The sequence below is a fragment of the Girardinichthys multiradiatus genome, chromosome 19 (genome assembly GCF_021462225.1).
Source record: "Girardinichthys multiradiatus isolate DD_20200921_A chromosome 19, DD_fGirMul_XY1, whole genome shotgun sequence".
Classification (NCBI taxonomy): domain Eukaryota; kingdom Metazoa; phylum Chordata; class Actinopteri; order Cyprinodontiformes; family Goodeidae; genus Girardinichthys; species Girardinichthys multiradiatus.
Genome location: NC_061811.1, coordinates 488,474 through 500,897, shown reverse-complemented (window position 1 = coordinate 500,897; position 12,424 = coordinate 488,474). Strand labels below are relative to the sequence as shown.

General features: G+C 42.1%; 1 protein-coding gene across 1 annotated transcript in view; it reads left to right on the top strand.

Moving 5' to 3' along the window:
- The window catches only part of apoba (apolipoprotein Ba), a 63,105-nt gene that overhangs the window by 8,712 nt on the left and 41,969 nt on the right, over nt 1-12,424 (top strand). The window contains exons 5-12 of the mRNA XM_047345694.1: nt 5,411-5,558; nt 5,730-5,882; nt 6,538-6,662; nt 6,736-6,812; nt 6,894-7,350; nt 9,437-9,581; nt 9,675-9,821; nt 9,971-10,179. Of these exons, the coding sequence (XP_047201650.1) occupies nt 5,411-5,558; nt 5,730-5,882; nt 6,538-6,662; nt 6,736-6,812; nt 6,894-7,350; nt 9,437-9,581; nt 9,675-9,821; nt 9,971-10,179 (1,461 nt within the window). The remainder of the gene's footprint in view (nt 1-5,410; nt 5,559-5,729; nt 5,883-6,537; nt 6,663-6,735; nt 6,813-6,893; nt 7,351-9,436; nt 9,582-9,674; nt 9,822-9,970; nt 10,180-12,424) is intronic.

Genomic DNA, 12,424 nt, shown 5'->3' with positions numbered 1-12,424 from the left:
CTACGAAATAAATATGATACACAACATTGATCGGTCGGACGTCCATGACCTTATTTAGCTGTTCAGCAGCAAATACTGTGATGTTACAGTTGGAATATCATAATAGAGAGTGGAGAAAACTGAAAGGACTGAAAAATTAGACCCAAACAGAATATAAAGATATCTCTGCAACACCTGGAGAGACTAACTTCAACTTTGCTGCTCTCCTACTCCTATTGAAGTATTCAATTCAATTCAATTCAATTCAATTCAATTCAATGTATAGACAGTGGACAGTCACTGGTGTTGACTTTGCAGCAATCCCTCATACTGAGCATGCATGTAGCGACAGTGGAGAGGACAAACTCCCTTTTAACAGGAAGAAACCTCCAGCAGAACCAGAACCAGGCTCCGTGTGAGCGGCCATCTGCCACGACCCACTGGGGGTTTGAGAGAACAGAGCAGAGACACAAAGAGAACAAAGAAGCACTGATCCAGGAGTACTTTCTATGGGAAGGAAAAGTAAATGTTCCTGATAGTAAAGAATTACAATAGTCCAGCCTTGAAGTAACAAATGCAGGAACTAGTTTTTCAGCGTCACTCCTGGACAGGATATTTCTAATTTTGGCAATGTTCTGGAGACGAAAGAAGGAAATCCTAGAAACCTGTTTAATATGGGATTTAAATGACATGTCCTGGTCAAAAATAACACCAAGGTTTTTTACTTTATTACCGGAGGTCAATTTAATGCCATCCAGGTTAAGTGATTGACTAAGCAGTTTCTTTTTTAAAGACTCCGGTCCAAAGACGACAACTTCTGTCTTGTCTGAATTTAGAAGCAGAAAATTTAAAGTCATCCAAGTTTTTATATCTTCAAGACATGCTTGTAGTCTATCTAACTGGTTGGGCTCATCAGGATTTATGGATAAGTAAAGCTGAGTATCATCAGCGTAACAGTGAAAATGTATCCTATGCTGCCTGATAATTTGACCTATTGGAAGCATATATATAGTAAAGAGAATTGGACCAAGTACTGAACCCTGTGGTACTCCACAATTAACCCTGGAGTTTAAAGATGATTTATCATTTACATGAACAAACTGGAATCTGTCAGACAGATAAGATTTAAACCAGCCTAGTGCTGTTCCCCTGATCCCTACAGCATATTCCAGCCTTTCTAAGAGAATATTATGGTCGACTGGATCAAATGCAGCACTGAGATCTAACAGAACCAGAACAGACACAAGTCCATTATCTGAGGCCATAAGAATATCATTAGTGACTTTCAGCAGAGCTGTTTCAGTGCTATGATGAGCTCTGAAACCTGACTGAAACTCTTCAAACAGGTCATTGCTGTATAAATGTTCACACATTTGATTAGCAACTATTTTCTCAATAATTTTAGATAAGAATGGAAGATTGGATATAGGTCTATAATTTATTAAATCATCTCCACCAAGTGAAGGTTTCTTAAGTAAAGGTTTAATTACAGCTAACTTAAAAGCCTGTGGTTCTGATCCATTTACTAAAGATAGATTAATCATATCTAAAATGGAGCTGGTAATCAGAGGGAACACTTCTGTTAGGTATTATTTAGTCAACACAGAGGTAAGAACGATACAGTCAGAGTTACTTGCAGCAAGGGGATCATCAGAACATCAGACCTTTATTAGTGCTTTTAAGGTCCCTCAAAGATGCATTACAATGAAATCAGTCATTCCCATTCACACACTACTTACTTATTTCTCTGTCAGAGTCATTTTATTTGCAAACATTTGAACATAATTTGACTTCTATTATTCTTAAAATGCACATTGTTTCCTCATAACCCCTTTTGTTTCCACTAGGTCTGTTTTGAACGCTTCAATTCTTTTTTTTTATTCACCAAGAATCAATAAGGTGGTCTTAGTGGGGTCCACCTTAAAGGTGTTATCTGTTGGGTGTCATGTTATCATTGTCAGGTCAGTGAGGTTCATAAGTCAGTCAGAACCTTGGTCATTTGGTCTGTGCACATAATGTTTCATAGATCCAGCCTATGATTAGTCAGCAAAACTTCCACCTATAGGAGAAAAACTGATTGTTAATGAATGAGCTGCATTTCCTAGGAACACTGTCTTCCTCCTGGATGAGCATCACCTGTTGAAAAACTTTCATCATTGTTTGTTTCACATATTCACTCAGATCTTTATATTATATCAGTAGGTGAAGTTGTTAGTATCTCATGTAGACTGACATATACTGTTGCATTTGGAGAAGATCTCAGATTAAATAAACGTAGTTAGAGCTTCAATCCAGGTTCATTTTGTGTCTGCAGACTTTAGCCAATTTTTCTTTTCTTTTTTTTTTTTTTTATACATAAAGAACAAGATTCAAAACATTTTCAAAAGGCAGATTGTGGCAGAATGTAGACAAAACTGCTTATTGATTGACAAAATAACATTCAAGCACACAATCACCATATTAAAAGGATCTACTTCTAGAGAATCACTAAACTTCTGAGGTCCGGTTTTGGCCCGCGGACCTTGAGCCCGACACATGCAGGGTAGAGTTACAATCTTTATCAGACCTTTCAGCAGAGACAGGCTTCTGCTGTTTGCAGAAGTTTTATCTCTGTTTTCAGGCAGCTGCATCTCTTTGTCAAGGTCGTTTCACAGAGCTGAAATTTAACTTCTCTCAAAGAGGAAAAATCAAGAATGCACACAATCTGAACCAAATATGGAATTATTTCCCTGTAAAATGAATCTTTTGCATTTTATCATGATATTGTTGGTAGTATAACACCATAGAATGATTTTTAAAGCACCTGTTTCTCACTAATGCTTGCCTACAAAATATTTTACTCTCAGATTACTTCTTTAACAACTCTAGTCATTGTTCACTGGGTTGTCCAGTTGGACAGTTTCCATGTTGTCCACATTGTCACCTCCTCTTTTAACTTCTTTTACCACGTCCTCTAAAACCACCTCTTAGTCTTTATAATTTGGGGCAACCTTGGTATTCTAAACTGGGATGGGTGGCGGTCCGCCCCCTTTATTTGTTTTCAGTTAAGCTGAAAGTTTTTTCTGTGCTTTTCTTAAGGCCTCAGTATTATGGCTATGTCAGTTAAAAGCTGCTCTTATTGTTGTTTTTTTAATTAAACTTTTTGTTTTAATCTGTTTATCAACTGTGTGCACTCAGGGACTGAAAAGTCCCCTTTGAAATTATAATCTGGCAAGGTTTTTTATTGTCTCTTGAATCTTTTGAATGCATAATCTCCAGTTTAAGATCCCCGTGTAGTTTTAGGATTTCAGTGATAATTAAGTTACCTGAAAATCCGTATTTTTATGCCATCGTGTACATATTTCTGTTAAATCAGAGATTTTTCTCTGTTCTTTCCCCATTGTTCTTTGTTATTTTTCTCTTTTTAGTTTTCATTATTTCTAATTTTAGATCCCCTTGTAATTTTAAGACATCCTTTGTATCTAATTTGCCCAAAAACCCATGTTTTTTATTTTTTATCTATGACAGATCATACCTGCTCCTTTTACATAGTTCTCCATAAACTTGACCTCCCCTTCTAAGTCAATTAGTTTACTTTGTTTCTTCTCCATTATGTTTTATGTTAGTTTAATTGTAGTATAAATGTCCCAGATAAAAGGTCACTGGCATGAGACTTTAAGGAGAGGACATTAACACGGCCTTCTACTGCGACTAATTTGCAGCGGTGTTAATTTTCTGGAATGAAATCCGACCTGAATCTCCAAAGTCACCAGTACGTAGTTTTAATCTGGGCAAAAGAAAACACAGGACTAGCAGAATCCTGCTATGATTCTATTAAAATGCTTAGTCCTCCATACACACACAACACAGTCACACAGTTAGTTTCAGGTACCTTGTAATTTTTCTAAGTTAACTTGGTGTTATTTTATGAGCTCAATTTACTCCGTTCTTTTTACTTTTATAGCGCTTATTCTATTCCCTCGCAGGGGAATAACCCTTAGTCGTTTTATTTGGCCCCCTTCCTGGCGGGGCCCTACCTTAATTTGTCACTATTCCTTTCACGGTGGAATAAAACCATCCCAATGCAGCGTCCTTACCGGCGACGCACTACCAACGACTTTTAAGTACTTTTCCTATGAACTGTATTTTAAAACTGTCTCACCTCGGAGTTGACTTTTTGGTGACTCTCTGGACCCTGTGAGAGTCACCCCGCGCCGAGGAAGGCGATAACCCACTGGCCAGGTGTGAATTCACACACACCGGGACTTTCAGCCACTCCGGCTAATGGAGGCTGTGCAGCGGTGCTTCGCTCGACGTCAGGCTTCCCCCACGGATCCCAGAGTCACTGTTAAAGCAAAGAGAAATAAGGTTATTGAATTAATCCGGCTACGAAGGACCAATAAATGTTAGGTATTATTTAGTCAACTCAGAGGTAAGAACGATACAGTCAGAGTTACTTGCAGCAAGGGTAGCCCACTTTGCAGTGAAACTACAAAGTTTTGACACCCTATCTCTTTATTTATATGCACAGTTCAACAGACAGTTCAGACAGGGTGTGTGTGTGTGAGACAGAAAGGAGGCTGGTTCACACAGAGATAACAATGATCTCACACACACAGGGAGGAAGGCATAGTGCAGGTGCCTTGCAACACAAGGTTTTTACATGAGTGATAACAAGTTTTTGCACCCATCCAACAACTTCCTTAAATAATTTGGTTGGGATTGGGTCTAACATACAAGTTGAAGGTTTAGATGAAGCTAATATTTCTGGTAACTCAGGAAGCTCCACAGGATCAAAACAGTCCAAACACAGATCAGGTTCTGCAGTTATTTCCAATGTTGTCTCACTTGCTGAGGATGAAGTAATCATCTTCAGGAGTATGTCAAAGATTTTATTTTTAATAGAATCAATTTTATTTAAGAAGAATCCCATAAAGTCATGACTGCTAAGAGCTAAGGGAATGGATGGCTCAACAGAGCTATGACTCTGTGTAAGTTTAGCAACTGTACTAAAGAGAAACCTAGGATTATTCTTGTTCTCTTCTATTAATGATGAGAAATAAGCTGTTCTAGCTTGGTGAAGTGAATTGATAACTATTACCAGAGTGAATTAAACCAGGGAGCTAGCCTCCTATTAATGATTACCTTCTTTTTCAAGGGGGCAGCATTGTCTAATGCATCACGCAATGATAAAGAAACACTATGAACAAAAGAATCAATTTGTGCAGGAGAAGAAACAGAATTATTGTCCTCCACTGTGCTTTTCTGTGATAATGAGGAAATTAAAAGTGGAACAGATTCTTTAAAGTTTGTTACAGAACAACATGGATTCAAAGGCTAAAAAAGTGGACCTTGCGTGATATGTCCCCATTAAATTTGATTTGCTCTTAAACAGACAATAAAGGGTAACATTTTGACTGAGAACCCAACATATCACTGTGTCATCCTTCAGGAGTCCACTGAAGGTCAGCGTCCACTCAAACAGTCATGTGGAGGTTTACCCCGAAGCAGACGAGCCTGTCAACATCCTCAACATCAAGAGAGGGATTATTTCAGCCTTCCTGGTGCCCATCATGGAGGATGGACAGAATAGTCTTGTGGTTAGTGTTCCCTCCAACAGGACAGAGCTTAATCTGTATGGAGACATCAGGATTTTCTAAACATAACCTGGGATTTTCCAGCAGCAACAAGACATAATGCAACTACAAAATAAACCATAGTTATATGTGTATCTGATCCATGAGCTGATCTGAGTTTGTATTTTCTCTCAGAGTACAGTCCATGGCCGGTGTTTAACAGCATACACAGTTAATTCCAGGCAGGATATTGCCACAGACGTCAGTCTTTCCAGAGACCTGTCCCAGTGTGACCAGTTCTATGGCAGGACACTCACCAGCAGCCCCCTGGCTCTGCTGCAACAACTGGTGAGGAAGTGCTCTTCCGTTTATTAGATTCAAGATTCTGTTCCTGCTGGAAATGTTTGAGCAGAAATATCCTTCTGCAGTGTGGGTCTGCATCGAGTTATCAGGATGTTTCAGATAAAGTAAGGGACAACTCAACAACATGACTGGGCATGACTCAATATCACAAGGGAAATGTTGACTTTTTGAAAGTGTCACACTCCTTCAGGCTGTTTGTCATTCACTGAGGAGTTTCACCAGCCCAAAGCATTAATGTTTACCCAGGTTTAAGAAAGGGGAAGAAAAAAATGACTTGAAATAAACAGAAACCCCTAAAACAAACTAAAAAAGCAGCGGCGGTCCAGGGTGTCTGTCACCTTCTGATCATCCAACCTCATCATTCTCCACCCTTACTCCATGGTAATGGTCCATCTGAGTTAGGGTTAATTTAGCAAATGGTCACATATGTTTCCATTGTTGTCCTGTTTGTAAAACCTAGTCTATAATTGGCAGGGCTTAGCAAAACTACGACTGATTCTAAAAATCACTTCAAAACACACAGGGCACACTGCAGCCGGGGAGGAAATCATCATCCTGCTGCTGTTTTCTTATTTTGAACAGATGTCTGGCTTCTCTGTGCAGAAATAACTGGTCACCTTCACACTGATTTGTCTTTCAGCACAGCCCCATATCCAGACTCATCATCAACACTCAGAGCTGCAGTTACCAGTTTGATAACAGGGGAACACACATCACCACAGCCACATGCACAGAAAAGCACAGATACCTGCCATACTCCTATGGGTGAGTCTGAATCAGACAAGACATTTCTGTACAATATTGAAGGTTTTTAACCTCACTGACATCTGCATCACAGTGAAAGTGAAATCTCATCTGTGGTGACCCAGCATCTCAACTTTCAAAGTGTAAAAAGGATCAGTAGCAGAACATTTGGTGAGCTTTTATTGTTAATACTGCTGTGCGGTTCCTTCTTTTTAAAACACAGACTCTAAAATATTAACTTGTTGCTCACAGATGCAGATCCCCAAAAGGCAAAACCTCTCCACTTTGAGGATCCAGAGGACAAAACTCCGGTCCAGACAAAGGACGCCGTTCTGAGCATCCTGCAGGAGCTGGTGGCATTAGCAAGCACGGCTCAAGGTCAGAAGAGGACCAGCCTTTTCCACAAGCTAGTGTCCAGCATGAGAGTCCTGCGGAATGAGACCCTCAGCCAGACGGTTGTGGAGATGGTACAAATGTCTAACTGGCTGACCTTCCAGGCCCTGTTTCAGTGTGGTACTGCAGAGTGCACTAGCGCCATCATGCAGGTTATCTGGACCTCTGATGGGGTCTCACTGGAGGTGGATGCTCTGGTTTACACACTGGGTCTGCAGTCCAATCCTGATGCAGCACATGTGCGAGATATGCTCAGCATGGCTCAGTACAAACAGAGCAAAGCTATCATGTATGCTCTGGCAAACACAGTGAAAAGGTGAGTAAAGCCTTCAGTGAGGGGGTGTTCAAATATCTTTACAGGGAGCGGTATGCCTTCACTAATGTGTGTATATGTGGACAGTCAGTGTCTTGAATAGAGTAGCCCTCAGTATTGTCAGATTTACAGTACTCTCACAAGAGGAGCATTGAGACTAACATTATAATATATATATATATATAAACTTTATTAGAAACTGCTTTGGGATTATTTCAAATGCAATGGACATGGAGACGGAAACAAAAAGGAAAAACAAGACGCAAGAAAGAGAGAGAGGTGGGCGAAAAGGAAAAAGGGAGAGAAGGAGAAAAGAATAGAGACAAAGATAGATGAAGAGAATACAAGATAACACCCTAGAAAACTGCTTCTACACCTGCAAAAACATATATAGCAACAGCAATGTTACCGAAAAGTGCACAGTACTAATGAATGCAAGATGTATTTAGTGGTAACTGCGGCTCAATATAGAACATTTGTGCACACACCAAACCACCCAGCCCCGGACACCGAAAACCACCAATACACCAGCGGGCATAGACACCAGCCACCGGTAGGGAGTGTGGCGGGGAGGAATAGGTCCCACATTTGATGGTGGGCCTAAGCTGATTCAGGAGAGGGAGCAGCCCAAGACCCAACCTGACACAAAAACAGTGGCACACATTCCCAATCACACATTCCCACCCTCATGCGTACACATAAAAACACTCACACCCACACACCCAGCATAAAGACAATGAACAATGGATGTCATACACTCCCCATACATACACTATACTCCCAGATCCAGGTACTGATACTCCAGAGGGCCAACCAGCCCCCAGACTCAGGAGGTGGTCCCCCGAGGTGGAGTCAGGCAGCCCGTCCCAAGACCAAGGCGGACTAGTGCCGGCAACCTGAACGACCCCGGCCCCGACCCCCAACCCCCGACCCCCGCCCTGACCCCAGCCCCCAACAACTCCCGTCCCCATCTGGAGAGGGGGTCATAAACAAATGAGGGGCCTTCCTGGTCTAAACGACCTCACAAACCAGATCCATCCCGAGACAAAGCAGTCCGCAGCCCGCCATGAATTCCAAACTCAAACCTATGAGCCCCCTACCCCCAGTGAACCCCAACATGAATTTCCCTACAAGGCCACCCCTGACCAGGACACAGATATCGAACACATGCCCCCGAGCCCAAACACCGTGAATCCCCTTCCCACTGGGGCACACCCCACAGACGAGCTCCTCCCCTCAAAAAGCAGAGGAAGACATATCCACACAGCGCAAACCCCACACCCAGCCCTGCTCAAAGCACCCCCACCGCACCCTACACTCCCCCACACAGCGCGCTGCGACTGCAAGGCAAGGGCCCCACGCATCGTCATTCCAGCCTCCGCCCACAAATGCAACAGAGCAGACACCACTGAGCACTGAACTCACAACGGACCCCCGACCCCACACTAAGTAGGGATAAACTCACACGGCAAGAGGTCCCTGGCCAGCGGTATGCACCCGGGCCAACGGCTCCCACCATGCCCCCACAACCACACCACATCACCTCATCAACAGCCTTGGGAGAAACACCAACCGACCGTCAATGCTCAGCCAATCCAGATACCTGGTGACCACACATCCAAAAAGAGGACACAACACCCCCACCCCACACGCTGCAACCCCTCCATGCCACCCTCCAGCCCACTATCCTGATTTCAGCAAATTTTTCAGATTTCTAATAAAATGGTGCTAAAAATCATATTTAAAACCAGACACAACATTGAACATTTTAAAATTATGCTGTGAAAATTAAAACATATTATCTTATGACACAATCAGCCCTGCTGTCGCTCTAAATATTAGCATGCTAACAGACACAGCTCATCATTCTGAGCTGGAAGATTATTTGGAAGATGGTTTAAACATTTTATTTAAAATCATTGTTATAAAGTCAAACAAATGAACACGCTTAAAATATGTTGGAAATTACAACCTATTAGTTAGCCACATATTAACCAAAGCTAATAATGCTACTGATGCTAAATCTAACATTCCAGATTTGAGATTTTGTTAGGAAAGCGGTTCTTAATCAGCATTCATTTGTTGATAGGTTCTATAAGGGAGCGGTAACTCCAGAGATCACTGAGGTGTCAAAGTTCATGGAGAAGATGCTAAGCGACTGCTCAGAGGAAACACAGGACACTGACAGGGATTTCCCTCCAGATCCTAAGGAGGAGGCCTTCCTCATACTCAGGGTGAGAGAGGTTTCACAGGCATCTGAAGAAGTTCTAGATCAGCTGGTGTTTTTACTTTTTTCTAGGTCAACTGTAATTTTACCTCATCTGCAGGCTATTGGTGTTATGGGTCGGGCCATGCAAGACGTCAGTTCATCACTCATCTCTTCCGTTCTGCGATGTATGAGGAAAACAGATATTTCATTATCCAATCAGAAGGCAGCTATCCAGGCCTTCAGATTGATGGAAATTACCGATGAGGTAGCTTCTCAAAACTCATTTCTACCACATGATGAAATGATCCATTTTAGGGGTTATTCTCCTTTTTAGGAGATTATGTTGTGTTTGCCAACTGAAAACTGGTGCTGTTGCAAGACCTCATAGTTGTTTTAATTTTTGGTCATGCACAGATTCGAAGCTCTCTCCTGGAAGTGTACCAGGACACTCAAAGTCCTGCTGAGAAACGTCTGGCAGCCTACCTGGTTCTGATGAAGAACCCAGACCACACCCTCATCAGAGAGATCACAAACCGTCTAACGGATGAGAAGGATGAGCAGCTAAAGAGCTTTGTGGTCTCCCACCTATATAACATCCATAACTCTGATGATGAAAAACCTGAGTAAGTAATCAGACCACATCATCAAACACACATCTACCGTGGTCCACCATGAAAACAGGTCCAGTTTCGAGGTTGTTGTTCTGTGTATTTTAGGGGAAATGTTTGTGCGTCTGAACAGCCGATTTTATGTGTGATCAGCTGGTTTTAATATGTTATTAACTACACCGCCCCCTACCTGCGGGTAATTCAGAAAGCTGATGTGTCCTTTTTATTGCAGCCTTCAGGCTGGTTTATGATTAGTAAATAGTTAAATTATATTTGGGTTTGATCCGCTCCGGCCATTGTGGTCCTTAATATTATTGCAGTCTTCTCCCTGCAATGCCTCTTGGAAACCCTTCTCATTCCTCCTGGTCCCATGGCCAATCAGTTAACAGTAATCACATTCAATTCAATTCAGTTTATTTATATAGCGCCAATTCACAACACGTCGTCTCAAGGCGCTTCACAACAGTCAGGTTCATACATTCCAGTTAATCCTAACAATTGAACAGTTCAGTCAGATTCAGTTATTTATTCAAATTGGATAAAAAGTTTTTCTATCTAAGGAAACCCAGCAGATTGCATCCAGTCAGTGACTTGCAGCATTCACTCCTCCTGGAGGAGCATGTAGAGACAGTGGACAGTCACTGGTGTTGACTTTGCAGCAATCCCTCATACTGAGCATGCATGTAGCGACAGTGGAGAGGAAAAACTCCCTTTTAACAGGAAGAAACCTCCATCAGAACCAGAACCAGGCTCAGTGTGAGCGGCCATCTGCCACGACCGACTGGAGGTTTGAGAGAACAGAGCAGAGACACAAAGAGAACAAAGAAACACTGATCCAGGAGTACTTTCTATGGGAAGGAAAAGTAAATGTTAATGGATGTAGCTCCTTTAGTCGTTTCATCTAGAAAGAAAGAACAGATAAACTCTGATCCAGTTTTCAAGGTTAGAGTCTGAAAGAGAGAACATAGAGTTAGTTACAGTAGAAGCTCAGTCAGTAGCCATGTCTAGGAGAGAGAAAGGGTTAAACACTAAAAGACAGGGCCATGTGGATCATCTGTAGAAGGTGAGCATTAAGTTGTTGCCAGCAGAAGCTCGGACGATTCCCCTCTCCAGAAAGGTGTCACAGGTAGACACAGAGTCAGGCCAGGTGTAGCTTCTAGGAAGAGAAAAGAGAGAACAAAGTTAAAAGATGAAATAACAGCAAATAATGCATAATTGGAGAGTAGTATGAGAATGTAGCGAAGAGGGTGAAAGTGGTCATTATGTCCTCCAGCAGCCTAAGCCTATAGCAGCATAACTACACAGATAGTTTCAGTTCAGATTATTTAGTTCTGCTTGTTCTCATCAACTTCCCCTTTTCTTTCTTTAACAACATTCTGTTCTCCTTTATCCAGTCATTCTTGATGACCATGCTGCCCACAAACCCAGCATACATCATCTCTTCTATCATCTCTCCCTCTCACTTGCCTCTGTCCACGCCCCCTAAGGTCTCCATTTCCTCCGTAAATTCCTCTCATTCTACACCTCTCCCTACTGACTGGTCCTGCATAAAATATGTCATCTTCCGCATAGAAGGTATCAGTAGAGGGTTGTTTTTTTCTTTCCACTGACCACCTTTTCAGCATACATTGCCCAGTTCTGCCAACTGCTAACCGAGCAGGTGGGTAAATCAATATTATGTTTTGTGACCCAGTTACGAATCTCAGGTAAAGCATTTGCCTGGAGGGCATTTTTCAACTGCTGTTTGTAGGGACTGTCATCAGCAGTATCATTAAGGCCATCCAGTTTAATTGCCTGTTTTCTCCACCTAGTATTTTCTGCTACCAGGGAGCTGGTTATTAAATTTGGGGATCCCTCTCTCAAGGTTTGTGAACTCGGAAAAACTAATGGTGAATATGGTGATGCCTCTTCAGTTATTTGTCCAACTGGCGCTGATGGTTCAGGCCCTCTCAAAGCTGCAGTAGCCGGCTGGGGCTGGGGCTGCCTGCCCCTCACTACACCAGTGTCATTATCTTCTTCTCTGGCAACTGCTGTATAAACCTCCTTGCTCTTTTTATCGTTCCCTGCCTTTCTTTTATGATCTTCAGCAAGCCAATTTTTTGCACTTATTAATTCTTGGCTGGGTTTTTTTATTTTCCTAAGTTTGTCTTTCTGGTGTAATCTCTGTACCAAATGGGTCCAAGCAGGAATTGAAAGATGTCCTTTAAAATCAGAACCTTTCTGCCATTTCGGGTTGTCTCACTGAGACACACACACACAC